The sequence below is a fragment of the Betta splendens genome, chromosome 10, assembly GCF_900634795.4.
Source record: "Betta splendens chromosome 10, fBetSpl5.4, whole genome shotgun sequence".
In the NCBI taxonomy this organism is placed as follows: domain Eukaryota; kingdom Metazoa; phylum Chordata; class Actinopteri; order Anabantiformes; family Osphronemidae; genus Betta; species Betta splendens.
In genome coordinates this window covers 10,023,117-10,038,054 of record NC_040890.2, presented here as the reverse complement: position 1 = coordinate 10,038,054, position 14,938 = coordinate 10,023,117, and the positions used below count along the sequence as shown (strand labels likewise).

At 46.2% G+C, this 14,938-nt stretch overlaps 1 protein-coding gene and 1 long non-coding RNA gene across 2 annotated transcripts; one reads left to right on the top strand and one right to left on the bottom strand.

Annotated features, from left to right (window-relative positions):
- The first annotated feature begins 425 nt into the window (after positions 1-425).
- LOC129604704 (uncharacterized) lies at positions 426-1,212 on the top strand. Its single transcript, XR_008695834.1, has 3 exons — positions 426-755; positions 901-981; positions 1,075-1,212. It is a non-coding gene; the product is annotated as an uncharacterized LOC129604704 (long non-coding RNA).
- Positions 1,213-1,721: 509 nt separating this feature from the next.
- atp10b (ATPase phospholipid transporting 10B) lies at positions 1,722-13,839 on the bottom strand. The gene is made up of 21 exons (XM_029165847.3): positions 13,332-13,839; positions 10,748-10,952; positions 10,473-10,558; positions 10,095-10,201; positions 9,783-9,914; positions 9,539-9,660; positions 9,202-9,454; positions 8,943-9,121; positions 8,157-8,300; positions 7,040-7,568; positions 6,845-6,945; positions 6,643-6,769; positions 6,362-6,546; positions 5,230-5,497; positions 5,061-5,137; positions 4,849-4,974; positions 4,570-4,770; positions 4,396-4,476; positions 4,191-4,295; positions 3,811-3,998; positions 1,722-3,187 (listed from the first exon to the last, which is right to left on the bottom strand). Exons 1-21 carry the CDS (start codon positions 13,739-13,741, stop codon positions 2,908-2,910), a joined length of 3,906 nt encoding a protein of 1,301 aa, XP_029021680.1. The 5' UTR covers positions 13,742-13,839; the 3' UTR covers positions 1,722-2,907.
- Between the last annotated feature and the right edge of the window lie 1,099 nt (positions 13,840-14,938).

Genomic DNA, 14,938 nt, shown 5'->3' with positions numbered 1-14,938 from the left:
ATTAACGCCCAACAAAGCACCTGAATGAGCAGCTGTCCTCACGTCTCCCTGCAGGTTGGTGTCATTTACAATGCTTTAAATGTACGTTTATGAGTCAGAACACTGAGAGCGCAGAACAAAGTAACGAGAGAGATGGAATGTTACGTCCCTGGTCCGACCTGACGTGACACATTGCAAGCACTTTACATTAGATAAGATGAGATTAGATAACACTCTACAGAAATCTGTGTATTTTAGGAGTGGGTGACAGTCATGAGGGACAAAAACAAATATAAACTCCAAACATGAAATAATGTACTATGTAAGTTATAATGTAACCAAAGCTAAAACCCTGAGAGTAGCTATTAAAATCGATGCAGTTGAGTATACACAGCTCAGCACACTTGGACAACCTTAAGCCATCAAGTGGGAACAGAGGTGAATAATTAACAGTATGTTGCGTCATAAAGTGCAGTGTTGTTTCTAATAAAAATATGACTTTGTCAAATTTAGTGTTGGTTCCCACTGGTCCTGTGAGTCGATCATCCGCTCACTGTGTTTGTGTTCTAGGTGTCCTGCTCTTCCTGTTCTCCGGTGTCCAGTGTGACAGATCAGGGCTGTGGACCTGGTGGTGGCGCTGAACAAGCATCTCCTGAGTGATGAGCTCCTGCTTGCTCTTTCATCTGAACGATGCCGTCATCACCTTGCAGCAGCAAAAGGATCAGCAAGTGGAAACCCCAGTCAGACACGCCACTACACCATGGAGCAGGTCCACAGTAAGTAATGCATGGGCCGCTGACATGAAGTCATTGGGACATTTATTGTAGGAGGATTATATGAGGGCTATTCAGTTTCAGTGGGTTCATATGCACAGTTTACTGCCTTAGGCCTTAGAATTGAACTTCTTTATTTACACTATAGGACGGAGACACATTGCTTGCCATCAGCATTCTCTGAAAAGTATATGATGGTGGAGCTGACACAATTTGATGTAATGCCAAGGTAATGTTTTATAACAGTTGTCAGATTGTGCGATCTGATTAGTTACAACTTCCCTTTATTTCTTTGCTTGCTGTGATGTGAATCTTTTTTCAGGTGTTTTAGCTTCATTCAGGTTGTGAAAGAAGGATCTGGATTTGCCATCACTCACTGAACCTTCCCAACTTTGTATTCAGCACGTGGATCTGCCATCTGCTGGGTGCTCCTGGTTAAAGCATCACACTTCGCCCTTTATCCTCAGCAAAATGGCCCACATTAAGTTGTTCACATTAATTCACAGGAATATTCCAGCAAGATGTACAGTAAGCTGCACAAGTCTACGTTAGTCAGATCCTCTCACCTCCTCATTTATTAAACCAATGGCATGTTGTTCAGGATGCAGCATTAGCTGAGTCAATGTTAACATAAAGATAACAATAACATTGATGATACTAATGCAGCCACAGATAAAACCAGACTTTCCAGTTTGGTCACATATAAAACAAGTCTTTTATACAGCTGTTAATGAACATCAGTGCTCAAAGCAACACTTTTTCACTAAACTTAGCATAATTTACATTGTACCTGTATGACGGTCGGTCTGCTTTTTAAAATTCAGGAGTTTTTAAGAAAATGTTCTTCTAAACTGACTCACTTCTGCTTTTAAAAAAGTTATTTTGTTATTAGCGTTCTAATCTGAAGTTGATGTGTTCTGCATTTTTAATCAAAGTCCTGCAGATTATGTGTAATACAATTAACACCTATAGCTTTTAAAATACATTTTTATGTTCTCCGTATCTGTTCTGATATTACATCTCATAGGTTTAACAGTTAAACAATTAGATTACTGTATATTTCAGACTGTGTCATACAGTACTGTAGTTGTTGGTGTTTATTTACAAGCACTGCCTAAAATATTTGGCCCTTGTACCAAATGCACAAACTTTATTATTATGATTATGCAGTACATTTATTTGTTGCCGTGATATTTTTACAATTTATTTTTGCGGGACTGTTCTACTGCATTAAACATAGACGCATAAAGTGAATCATCCAGTCAGTCACGTATATAAAATGTTTCCCATACGTTACTTCGTTTTTTGTTTATGTGCTGCCGTGATAGACATTCTTAAATATGGAGGAAATCTGCTTAATTGTGTTTAACCGTCAATACAACATGTCCATTTGGCTGAAATGTTCCATTTTCTTGCAGCTCCAATACAGTGAAGACTGGAATGAGCTGTTTTGCTGACTTTGTCCAGTTTGACCTTTCTGCAGTTTTTCTTCTTCCACACTAGAGAGCGGCAGTGATCTAAGTGGAGGCGTTATATAAGCAACGCTTGCTACTGTATCATGAAGTGTGCCAGTGATAACTCAGCCCTTTTTACCAGTGGATTCAGCTCGTGCACACTTCATTTCCACGGAAACATTCTTCTTCTTAGGCGAGGAGCCTTTTTATATTATTCTGACATTTTTGTATGTATATACACAAACACAAATGCATGTATTTTGCCACAGACATACAAAAACACTCACTACTAGTCACAGGCCCAGCCCATGGGAAACCTTCATATTCTAACATGGAGAAATTACAGTAAATTGAAAACCTGCCTCAGAGTCAGTTTGTGTTGTGACTGTTAATGTATCTACAGTATGTGCATTGAATATATTAAACCAACATCATGTTCTGGAGAAGTATTACTTATTGACTTATTGAAGGAGTGGGTGACTTGACTAATGAGGTTACAACTGTACTTTGAAAGTCCATCAGCAATGTAACAGACATTCATATGGCAGTTTATTATGAGGAGAAGCAGGATTGCTCCTATGTGGCCAATGGAAGAAATATCACAAATAAAACAGAGTCCTGGTGAAATAAATTATGTGCAAAATCCAGATAATTTGCAATCATTGTTTTCATCCACTCCAACCTCAACAGATTGTTGTTTCTCATGTGTGCGAAGGCCTTTTTTTACTGAATACATTCAGTGTGAAATCATCCCCCATGACATCAGAGGTGGTGGGAGATGGGGGATAAACGTCCACAGGAGTCTCCAGGGTGGGAGAGGGTGGGGTGGGTAGCCTGGGGCGGCCGACCTGCCCTCCACCCCTGAGACTCCTCCACTCCTTGATCCACTGGTCCCTTGAGGAGGGATCCAGCCGGTCCAGATGCTTGGCTTGCATCAGCGCCGAGGATGTGATAGAGTTCTTCAGCACGTGAAACACGTACCTGGGGGAGAGAGACCGATGATGAGAAAGTAGGCCAGCGAAAAACATGCAGCCCTTTGATGTAAATCAGAGCAATGCTTCTAAATATCAGCACTTTCAGTCGCATCAGCACCCGAGAGGAAGACCAAGCTGTGATGCTGTTCTTCATCACCTTCACGTTACAGTTCAGCCTTAACCGTTTATTCACAACAACATGTTGTTATAGTAATTTAAGATCTTCCTTAATCATGATACTATCCTTCAGGGTAGACTTAAATGTGTTGAAACAAGGATAGACTAGAACAGATTTGAGTATAATAAATAATTTAACTATTTTGACTTATTATAAATAGCATTTGAAGGAAGTTATTCTATAGCCTAAAAACTGATGTGAATTGAATTAATCATGCCACTGTTCATCTCTGTTTACTACTCGCTACATAACATATTTAAATCATTTCCTAAAATAACAAAAACAAACAAAAAATATTGAAGCTACCTTAATATTCTTCTGTAAGCTATACCATATACACAGTGTATATATGAATTCCCTAAATATGTGCAGGATATGTGCAGCGCCCCATTAAATGCTCTTGCCCTGGCCCTGCAGAATGAGAGACACAGAGGGGATAACACTGACAGTACCTGGGCAGAAGCGCTATTACGGTGGTGATGATGCAGACGAGGTAGAACATGGGGTCTGCCATCTGGCTCTGGAAGATCCAGTACGGGTTGGATGGAGGGTTGCAGGTGACGCAGGTGGCGCTGTAGATAAGTGTCACGATGAAATACAGGGCTACGCTGCCCACCATGATCAGCCAGTGAACCAGCGTCTGGAGGACAGAGGCAGAGGCAGCCATAATATTAATATCTTATTGAAGACCGCCATCCCTCCCTGGTTTTATTGCTCTTTTTGACTGATGACTGAGATTTGACTGAAACTATGTAATAAGAAGCGCTCGGCTCACTGGTGCTACAGTACACTGTGATTGTGTCTGGGAAAAAGATGTCAGCGCAGGACTCACCCAAGATTTAATCTCTATTGACAGATGCAGCAGGATGGTAAATAAAGAAACTGTGTTCAAAGGGGTTCCGAAGGTAAAAATGTCAATGTCTGAATCCTGGTATGTCTAAAGGAGAAATACACCGTGTCAATGAGCAAACTATTACATCACTCAAAGGATGCGTCAGTGACATCATGCATCACACATCAAGGATGGAGTCTCTTACCAAGTACGGAACAAAGAAGCAGACCAGACTCTGATAGAAGGCATCCAGCACGGAAACCCAGAAGGTGGTAAAGTTGTAGACCTAAACAAACGCAAAATCCCAGTATGTCGACCCTATTAACAGTTTTCACTCATTTGGGAAGTGAAACAATGCTTTTGAGGTATTCACACTGACCCCTTCACCCTGGCCTGTTTTGTACAGTTCAGGAACACCCAGCAGCATCTCTGCAGAAAGGTCCTTGTCCATTATCCCAAACATGATGGGCGGCGTCGACGTGAAGAACAGGTTGAAGAAAATCATCAGCCAGTAGTCAATCATGGCTGTGCCGGAGAAGCCGCAGTAGAACTGGTACCAGAACAGCAGGTTCACGTACGCCTGGGAGACACGCCACAATGAGGAGGAAAGAGGCTGGACTCAGACTGTGGAGCACTGCAGCGCAGATGCGAGGCTCACCACGTTCTTGTAGAAGAAGTAAATGATGGTGTTGGCCAGTCGGGTGTAGCACCAGTGTCCGTGGACCAGGAGGAGCTTCTTCAGGTGTTTGAAGCGGGATATAGCGAAATCACTAGCCATGACCGCCTTCGACATGAAAATATGACACATCAAAAGAGTCAGTGTGTGTGTTAGCGAGTTGTATTTTCAAAGCTGAAGGCGTGGGTTCAGACCTGCATGCCCTCCTGACCGGATATCCCAATGCCCACATCAGCTGCTTGGATCATGTTGACATCATTGGCTCCATCGCCTGAAGTCATAGAGTGAACGGTGGTTTAAGAGCAGCTGAAACATGTTGTGCACTGGCCTCATGGCATCTCATAACTGCATTGCTGCTCGTACCGACAGCGAGGGTCGTGACACCGAGTTTCTCTTTGACCACCTTCACCACCCTGCTCTTCTCCAGAGGCGTGACTCTGCAACAGAGCACGGAGCGGCAGCGCCTTGCCAGGTCCACGAAGCGGTCCTGCAGGTCCGGAGACAGAGCCGTGGTGAGGGTGTGTCCGTCGATCACCAGGGAGATGGCCTGGGTGGTGTCCACGTTCCGGGGGTCGCTGCTGTACCTCCTCACCTCCTCCAGGGTGCAGTCCAGGATGGACGTACACGTGACCTGCAAGGCGTCGGTTCAATTAGCTACAAACACTTTTTAACAGACATAACAGTGGATTATGGGACCGCAGGATGGACCTTGCAAATCTATAATTGGTTGGAAGGACACATTCTTCGTCTTCAGTCAGACTCTTCATCTCTAAATCCCTCCCACCTTTTAATCAAAAGTCAAGGGTCCCGTCCTGCTGTTGTGGTGCCTACAGTAGATTTGGATAGGTGTGGTAGGATGACGATCGTGGGAGTGCTTCCCCCAAGTGCTTATCAAGCTATAGTGGTAAAAAATAGTCCGGGACCAATAAGCCCCACATGGAGAGGAAGGGTATTTCCTCAGAGAGTTCACTATTATACTCCTAATTAGATATGAAAGCATTAGTAATTATGTTGGGGGTAGTTCTCTCCATTCATCATCAGTGACTAGGCCTCCTGAGAGAAGTGCCGTGGCCCCTTTATTCCAGAAATCTTACAGTATATTCGACACAACTAAACTATAAATTTGGTTGGAGGCTGTTACAAAGGGCTGATTCCTGTTCCTCCAAATCTTTAATGACCTGTGAGTATGAAGGCCACCCCCAACAATTTATGCTTCCTAAAGGAAAAGTGTTTGACCTTTACTTAAAATATGGCTAATATGTAGTTGGGCTGTTAAAAAACGGGTAAAAATTCCTAAAATGTATATTTTCTATGAAGATGATGCTTTACCGTTCCCATATATGATAGTTTCAAACCTACATGTTTTGTTTCTGTTTTCCCACTCGATAAAATCTGCACTGTTACTAGATCAATTATTAATTTCACGTGAGCTGTAAAATCCAGCAGCTGAGCAGTCAGAAAAACCAGGGCTGCAGCCTCCGGAGAGGCAGCTCACCTTGTTTCTGCAGCTCATGTTAATGACCAGGTCCTCCTCCTCCAGCAGCCTACAGGCATAGCCGATGTTGACAGCTGTCTCAGGCTTGTCACCAGTCAGCACCCACACCTGGATCCCTGCCTCCCGCAGTGCCACCACTGTGTCTGGGACACTGTCCTGCAGACGGTCCTCGATGCCAGTCGCCCCTACAGACGGACACAGATTGGGAGCCAGACTTGATACATAGTGCATTGTTCATGTGTTTATTCTAGATCACATGTGACTGGTGTGTATTACAGTACCTAAAAGAGTCAGGTTTGTCTCCAGCTGCATGGCAGTGTCCATTATTAGCTTGTCCCTGTCGTCTATAGCAGCCAGAGCTCTCTGTCTGTTCGCTGACCAGCTCGCGTACACGCTGTCACTCACAACCTGCAGCACATGGATGGAAAAGGAGTCAAACAGAGCTTGTGTTATAGGCAAATGTGTGCACATTTGATAATGTACCTTTTTTGCAATGCACAGAGTACGCAGCCCATCTTTAGCATAGGAGTTGAGGTGATGCTGAGTATCAGTGGCTATGGCCTTCTGGTTACCACTGAGGTGCTCTGAAGGGAAAACAGCACAGATTGCTTTGATTTGAGTAGAAATGACTCAGAGTGGCTCAGTGCCTACTGAGCATATAATAAGTGCACCATGTACCTGCGTACGGTGTTCCGAGCAGCTCCATGATTGCATAGTCTGCGCCTTTAGTGTAAAGCACACGCTCTTTGGTGATTGGGTGTCGCACCAAAACAGACATTCTCTTCCTGCTGTAGTCGAAGGCCAAGGTGTCCAGCACCTCAAAAGCCAGGTCCTCCCCAGACGGGAGCCTGACCGTCACCCTGTCAGGGGTCCGGGCCAGCAGAACGAAGCCATATGCTTTGGCTGCGTACACCAAGGCGGCCTCGTCTGGACTCTCCGCCTCGTAGCACAGATTATCCAGGTTCGCTGTGGGCGGTCCGCGGCGGGGGGAACGTGCCCGGACCCCTTTGGTGTTTCCAATCTCCTCCGTGTTTGCGTGCGGACTAAACTGGACCTCCTCTATGACTGCGTTGTCGGGGTGGGTGCGACGCTTTGGTTTGTGTCGGCAGGAGGTGAACACGTTTTTAATGGAGCCGGCACCTTTTAGCAGGTTGGACAGTGAATCCAGTGGACTTTTAGTTGGGCAGGCTTGGGACAATCTTCTCACCTGTAAAACAAATGCACATGTCACTTACTGTGAGTTAGACCCGAACATACTATATATGATGGCGATACACCCAATGTGTCAGAAACACTTTGTCATCTCGTTCCACTTGGCTTCTTTTTGTACTTTTCCCTTTAATTAGAAACTCAAGGGAAAACAAGCACAGCTTTCTCCCATCTGCCCGACCTCAGAACAGCACAGTCAGGAGCACCGAGAGCTCAAATTAATAAAAGTAAGCCTGATTGCTCCTACAAGCCTCCCTGTGCTACGTTGCTAATTTAGCAAAGCCTCAGACCCCGAGTCTCCGACTGGGGCTTTAAAGATGGAAGAGAATTACTAGTGACCAGTGATAAAACACTTTCAAATACGCTTAATCTTTAAGGTTAATAAGAATCATTTGAACTGTATTGTTGTGTGTGCTGCTGATGACATTGGTGCATTGCTGTAGAACGGGAGCCTAATTGTAAAATAAAATAACAAAGTCTATATAAGTTTGGCATCGTGTTCTAAGTTGCTCTGTTTAGTAGCTGTTGTAACTGTGTCCTTCATCTCTGCTTCCTATCTTTTGCACACAGCAAACACAGCGCTCACCCTCTGTCTCTGAGTTGTTGCCATGGAAACCATCACCGTGTTGCAAATGGCAAGCGCTAGAAAGAAGTCCAGGTACGGGCCTCCGCCGCTCGGCGCCCCGCTAATCTGCTGAAGCAGCTTCCTGTCTGGAATCACCTCAGTTTCCTGTTGAAGTGAAAGTGAATCGGTTTGTTAATTAAAGGCTCCAACCGGTGAACCGTTTCTGGGTTGTGCTCGGCTTCCACAGATCCTGTCAGGCCTTTGATTAGAAGGAGGCGAGAAGGACGCGCGTTTTCATTCACACAAACGTCCCCTGTTAGAGGCGCGGCAGGATAAAAGCTCAGGATGGCTCCGCGCGGCCCCCCTCCAACACAAACAAGTCTTTTTGTGTCTCTTCCTGTTTCTGCCCCTTCGCCCCGCGCACAAAAATAGACCCGCGGCTACTGTACTGTAAACCAAAACAACAGTGACTAATCTATAGTGCACGTTTACAGTTTTTATGTGGCATCAGCGGCCGGCGCCAGATGCCCAGCGTGACCATATGTCCTGTCACAGACACGGGGGCAGACGTGAGCCAAATGCATGCGCTCATCACAGACAGCGAGCACTCCGCCATCTGCACCAGGGACCGGCACCATGAGGCCTGCCGCTACAGACAGTTGGGCCAAGGAGCAGAGGAAGCGCAGAAAATTTCATCAACAGTTGTTGGGTTTTACACAAATCCTACTGTACAGTTAGCGTCAGAATGGTGAAGCCCCAGTATTCTGCATTCTCCTATGGCCTGGATGTGCTTTTCCAGCCTCCTACCAGTGGACTGCTGAAGGCCGCCCCTGAGCCCTGGCGTTTGCTGCAGCGTTGATGCTGTGCGTAGCCGCTGCTGGTTTCCTCCGCGTCCAGGGACCAGCCGGCGGGTGGGGGGGGGGTCCGCTGGTTGAAGATCACCTCCTCCTCTGACTCTTCTTCGTCAAAGACGGCCAGGCGAATGGCTGCAGGAAACACAACGCCGCGTTATATGTAGATCACTCACAGTGTTCAGTTGAACAAAAGAGATCTTGTGGAGCGTCACCGTTTTCTTGGTGCGGGTACTCGTTGCCCCCGATGGAGCATCGCCGAAACACCATCTTGTTCTCTGTGAGGGTGCCAGTCTTGTCTGAGAAGATGTATTCAATCTGGCCCAGGTCCTCTGTGATGTTCAGGGCCTTACACTGCATGCGGTTGTCGGTCTCCTCGTCATACAGGTCAATGTCGTTGGTGATGAAGAAGACCTGGCCGATCTTCACCAACTCGATGGAAATGTAGAGGGAGATGGGAATCAGGATCTGCAGGACAGGAGGGAGAAGGTGAGCAGGAGGAATGAACTTTCATTTGAACGAAGCCCTCCACCCCCAGCCCCGGTCCTCCACCTGCAGCAGGATGATCATGGTGAAGAACATGTAGAAGCTGGTCAGGCTCGGACTCTCCGGGCCGCCCTGGGGGATCAGGTAGGGGGGCGCGGCGGGCAGCGACAGCAGCCACAGGTAGTGACCTGCACGCGTGGGGACACGGGGATTAACCACACCTCCACTCCTGTTATCGCTGGAGTTAACCGTCGCCGACCAAGAGTGGAGGCGTCGAGCACGCGGCCGAGTTACGTAAGGCATCACTGACCCACTGCTCCGACGAGACACATGGCGACGAGGAGAATGACGCAGAAGATGACGTCCGTGTTCAGCTTCCGCTCTAGTTTGCTGCGTTTGTACCGCGCCCCGTTGTTGTTGAGCATCGACTTGGTTTCGTGACCTGGAGGATCAGACCAGACCAGCTGATCAAATTAGCATTTTAAAGGAAGATGACGCGTAATTGCTTGAGCACTGAGAAACTTTTGCGTCACGCCAGGATACATTTGGATTCAGGGCCTCGGCGCTTCTCAGCGAGCCTTCACTACAAGCTGAAGGTCAGGTAAGCAGATGGAGCCTGTACCTGCATACACCACGAAGCCGACGGCGTGGTCCGTGTTCCTCACGGTGCAGCCTCGTAGCAGCAGACTCTCGATTCCAGCGCCCACCCTCTCCTTATTAGGTTTCTCTCTGCAGCCGGGGAAAGCGAGAGGCCTGCTTTAGAACTTCACATCCTGTTAGACATTCATTACTGCTAACGTCTCCCTCATTATCTATCTCCTCTAGGTATCCTTTACAGCCATATAGCGGCCGGACACGGCGCGTTGGACATCCGTGAGAACGGCGGAGCCCAAAGGAGCTGATTGTAGTGCATTACGGCCACATTAAGGCCTCTTGTGCCATCAGACATTGCAGTGAGTGGGCAGTAATTCATTTTGCTCGCTGGGTATTTGATACTCACACATAACACTTGAAATGATTCAGATTATTGTTGGGCTTTTCACACACCACTACGCTGCCGAAGCTTTCAGGGTCCAGTTCAGGATCCTGGCAAAGAAGGAAAGTGTGGATCAGTACAGCTACAGTGCACTTAGCTGAGCCTGCACCTCCGAATGGTTTCATCAAAGCACGTTTAAGGTACAGTCATCCAACCAGTATGTGTTTCTGTCTGTCACCATGACTTCTACAAACTGAAGTGTGTTAAAAGCCAGTCACGAGGCCGCTCCTCTGCCTTACGGAGATGCAGACGTGCGGCACGGCCCTCCTCTGCTTCAGGTTGGTCTCCCCGTCCAGGTTGGCCGTCTCTATGTGACACACGCAGTCGGGGTCCGACGTGTGCAGCAGAAGGAGGTCTGCGGGAATGGTCTCGTTGCAAACCACTTTCACAAAATCTCCCACCCGCACATCCTTCCAGCGCCTCTCCACGAACTGCTTCTCCTTCCTGCAATTAGAAAGACAAATTCTTTTCACAGAAGCTGCTGGACGCCTTTGATATTGATTCGTCACTGCAGCGTTCACATTATGGGGGTATTTTTCCATGCTTCTGAAAATATTGACTCATCTATTACAGATAGATAATCTCAGCATCTGCTTAGGTTTGATTGTGATGAACAATCTCTTGAGCTGCTTTGGAGAGAAGCCCAGATGTGTTTCACATGTGTTTGAACAGTGCTACGTTTGGAGGAAGACATGTTGCCCTACACGTTAGGCGCTTCCCAGAGTTTGAGGCTTCCCACAGGGTTAAACGTGTGTGTCTGTGGTTCGGACCTGCATATCAAGCTGACACAAAGTTGCAGGTATGTTGCCCTGCGTGTAGGACCTGATAGGGTGGTAGCACTAACACCAAACCGCGCCTCGCTGCAAAGAAAGCCACCAGCAAAGAATTATTTCTGGTATTTTTTTTAATTAGAAGGTACAAGCTTTTAGCATATTTCCTGGGCATGTCTAGCCTGCTTGTGTATGTATTCGTGTCAGTCATGTATTTCACCTAAGTCACTTGGGTCCCAGACAGACAATATTGCTTTTACACTCCATCAAATATTTTATGCTTTATGTAGTACTAGTGCTGGTTTCTGGATTTTGTTAGCATGCACACACAGACTGGCTGTTAATCTGTGTTTTAATACCAAAATAAGATTATGGACTGTCTTCATATTCAAGAGATGTAAAGTAGACTCATTTTCTAATCTAACTATTAATAAATAGATAATAAACAAAGTGTAAACTGTAGAGGAAAAATAGTTTCTTTCTTATTCTATGCAGTTGTTATATGATTTATGACTTATGTTCTGCAATTAATATTGTATGTTTTGTCTTCCATCTGTTTTATGTATTTGACATTTCACCTACATTGTTCAATACTTGTCTCTGCCTGATAGACTCTGGACTCTAGTCTAGATAGACGCTGTGTCTCTGTCTGTTGAGACTTAGCGCTCCTTCCTCTGATACAGTAGTTGGACGCCAGTGATGCAGGTGTGAGAATGTAAACATCTCCACACATGCTTGTCTTAAAGATCTTATATCATCCTCATTGACTGACACACTTTTGTTTGATTTGTAAACTAGCTGTTGTTTCTTGGCAATAAAGCCCCAAAACAAGGTAGCGATGATACAGTGACGCTTTGCACAGATAACATGTTTGTTCAAGCGCGTGATAAGGTCAGAGATGAATTGAACTGTCAGAACAGACAGCAGCAGCCAGTGAGGTGTGGACGCTGATTTACAGACTTGCAGAGAGCAGGAAGTAAACATAGACGGGCCTGACAAAACAGTAACGGACATTCAAATAGCACGATTAACAGCACAGTGCGGCTCAGACCAGACTTTCATACTAAGACAAGTGGATTCAACGACCCTGGAGATGAGGCACCTCACGCTCAAACGCGCCTCTTTCCCTAAGAAGTGGTAGAAAATATAGGCGAGGGTGTGAATTTCTAAAATGTATTCCTGAGCTTCTCTTAGAAACATTTGAATAGATCAAAGAAATCCCAGACAATTGATTTAGTTTAATCTGTACAAGATCAGGATTAGGCTTCATCACCCATGTGAGCCACATGAGAGGCGAGAGAACCCGATTACCATGATTCACCTTCTGTCTGTCTGACTGCGTGAGGCGGACGCGACTAGTGTCCACTAACAGGCCCACGGGGCGGACGCGGTCCCGTAAGTGTCTGAAGTTCTGTGTCTGGAGTCTGCACACACACACACACACACACACACACACACACACACACACACACACACTAGTAGCCGACCAAACCAGCCAGCTAACAGTTAGTGACAAATCCTTCCAGAGATTGTATTTGTTGGGATTCATCATCAGAGGAGGCTCCATTCACACATGATAGAGAGGAAACCCACACCTTCCTCCTCCTCCTCCTCCCCCTTCTCCCACCCTGCTCCCGAATCAATGACCGTGCCCTGTGAATTATTCATTTTGCACCAGTAATTCAAAAATAGATAAATGCTAACCTCACTGTCTTTGCTGACGCAACGCCCAGATGAGGATTTCGTCAATTGTACACAATGCGACGCGAGAGCGCGCGAGGGAGAGCGATATTGTTGTTGGGCTCTTCAAAAGAGAAGTGATCTCCCACACGCTTTCTATTTCTAAGTCATAAATTCCCACGGGGTGTTAAAACCAGGAGGAGGAGGTACTGTAAAAAAAACACACACACGGTGCCCAGATCACACAGATCTACACACTGACTCACAACAGGGGTCACAAACACAGATGTGGAGGTGCTGCGAGGGTTTTCCTCGTGCCACATCAAGCACAGGCATCACCGGCTTGTCCCGGGGAACCCGCTGCTGGACTTACCTGCCGTAGATAAAGCAGGGCATATTGTTGAGCTTCCTGTCCGACTGGTACCTCCTGAAGTCCTCCCATGCGTCCTTCAGGGCCGTCAGAGACATGATAATGCAGATGGGGATCAGCGCTACTGCAGGCTGGAAGGCATTCACCACAGGGACGAAGTTCAGGAAAGCCAGGCCCACAAAGTATACGTTGGCCCAACGGTGAAGCTGCTCAAAGAGGTTCATGGGGATGAAGAAGAGGGGGGTGTATTTGGTGGTCTTGATGGCGTTGCCGGGGAAGTGGCGGTTGGGTTGGCGCGCTTTCCCGAGGCCTTCGTACGGCAGATTGGACTCCAGGCTGCGGAGGTCCGACCTCCTCGCCCTCTGGCCTCTCAAGGCGTCTCTGACCAAGGCCAGAGGACTCCTCCACGTCATGGCTGCCACTGCCGCTCTCCGCTTCTCACCGTCTTCTCCTTCCCATCCCAGATGCTGACACGCGCTGAGTTAAAGGGACTCGTCCTCTCGCCGGTGGTGACTCTCTGTGACTGTGCGAGACTGAATACCTGCTTAAATGACAGCACACCTCGGAGTCCGCCCCTTGTATTAACAGGTGTGTTTGCATTCTTTCCATTGTTGTGGAGAACAGAAATAAAGCAGCTAATTGCAGCTAAAAATGTAGCTTCCCAGGAGGCATTTTAGCGTTGAATCATAGTTGAATCAACGTCATATTATGGTTGAATGACCGTTGGATTATGTGTTGATTTTGAAATCAACGTTAATGGGGCAGTGTTGATTCAATGTTGATCAAGCATTGTTTTAATGTTGCATCAGTGTCACAACAATAACTGACAATATTTTAACCATATTTTAACCTTGAAGGTTGGTTGAAGGTCGGTTGCTGGGTTTGATCACTCCTTTGATTGCATTTTTTGTATTTTTTCTTTTATTAATCTAATTTTAGCTGGTAACTAACACTGGAACACAGCAAGGCGACAGTGTCAGTACACATACAATGGTGGATTTGATAATCACATACAGTGAGTCATAATTTAGAGATTTAAAACGACAATAGGACCTGGAGCAAAGCGTCACAACTACGAACGTGAAATACTGTAACAGCGTTTGTGAATGAACTCCACACCTCATGGAGTCGATGGACACTCAAAACCTGTTTTGTTGTTCTCATGTGATGCCACAGTGTCACAATAGTTTAAGTCTGTTCTAAAACAAAAGCTGAGTTTCTATATGAAGCCTGAAGCAGGTTTTTCTTGCTTTTGCAATGTAGTCTGTCTGTACCTGTCCTTAAGTCACAGGACCAAAATGCCAAGATACTGTATTAAAAACCTAAGGGTTTTCTTAAATGATTGTGGTGGAAATTTCCCATAAAGAGGCAGATGAGAGAGTTGTCTTTTGTGAGATTTATTTATTTTAGGAAAATAAAAATAATGGAGAAAGCCAATCAAAAACATGGATGTTGATCGTGCACATCAACAAACCAATAAACCAGCTGGGGAGATCAGTGCACACACCACGAAGGTGTGATGCAAAGAGCCCACGATCCTCAAGTTGCTTCTGCCTTTTAACCCCTTTCTCTGGCTCTGGTGGAATGTCTCTCTGCAGCAATGGAATTGT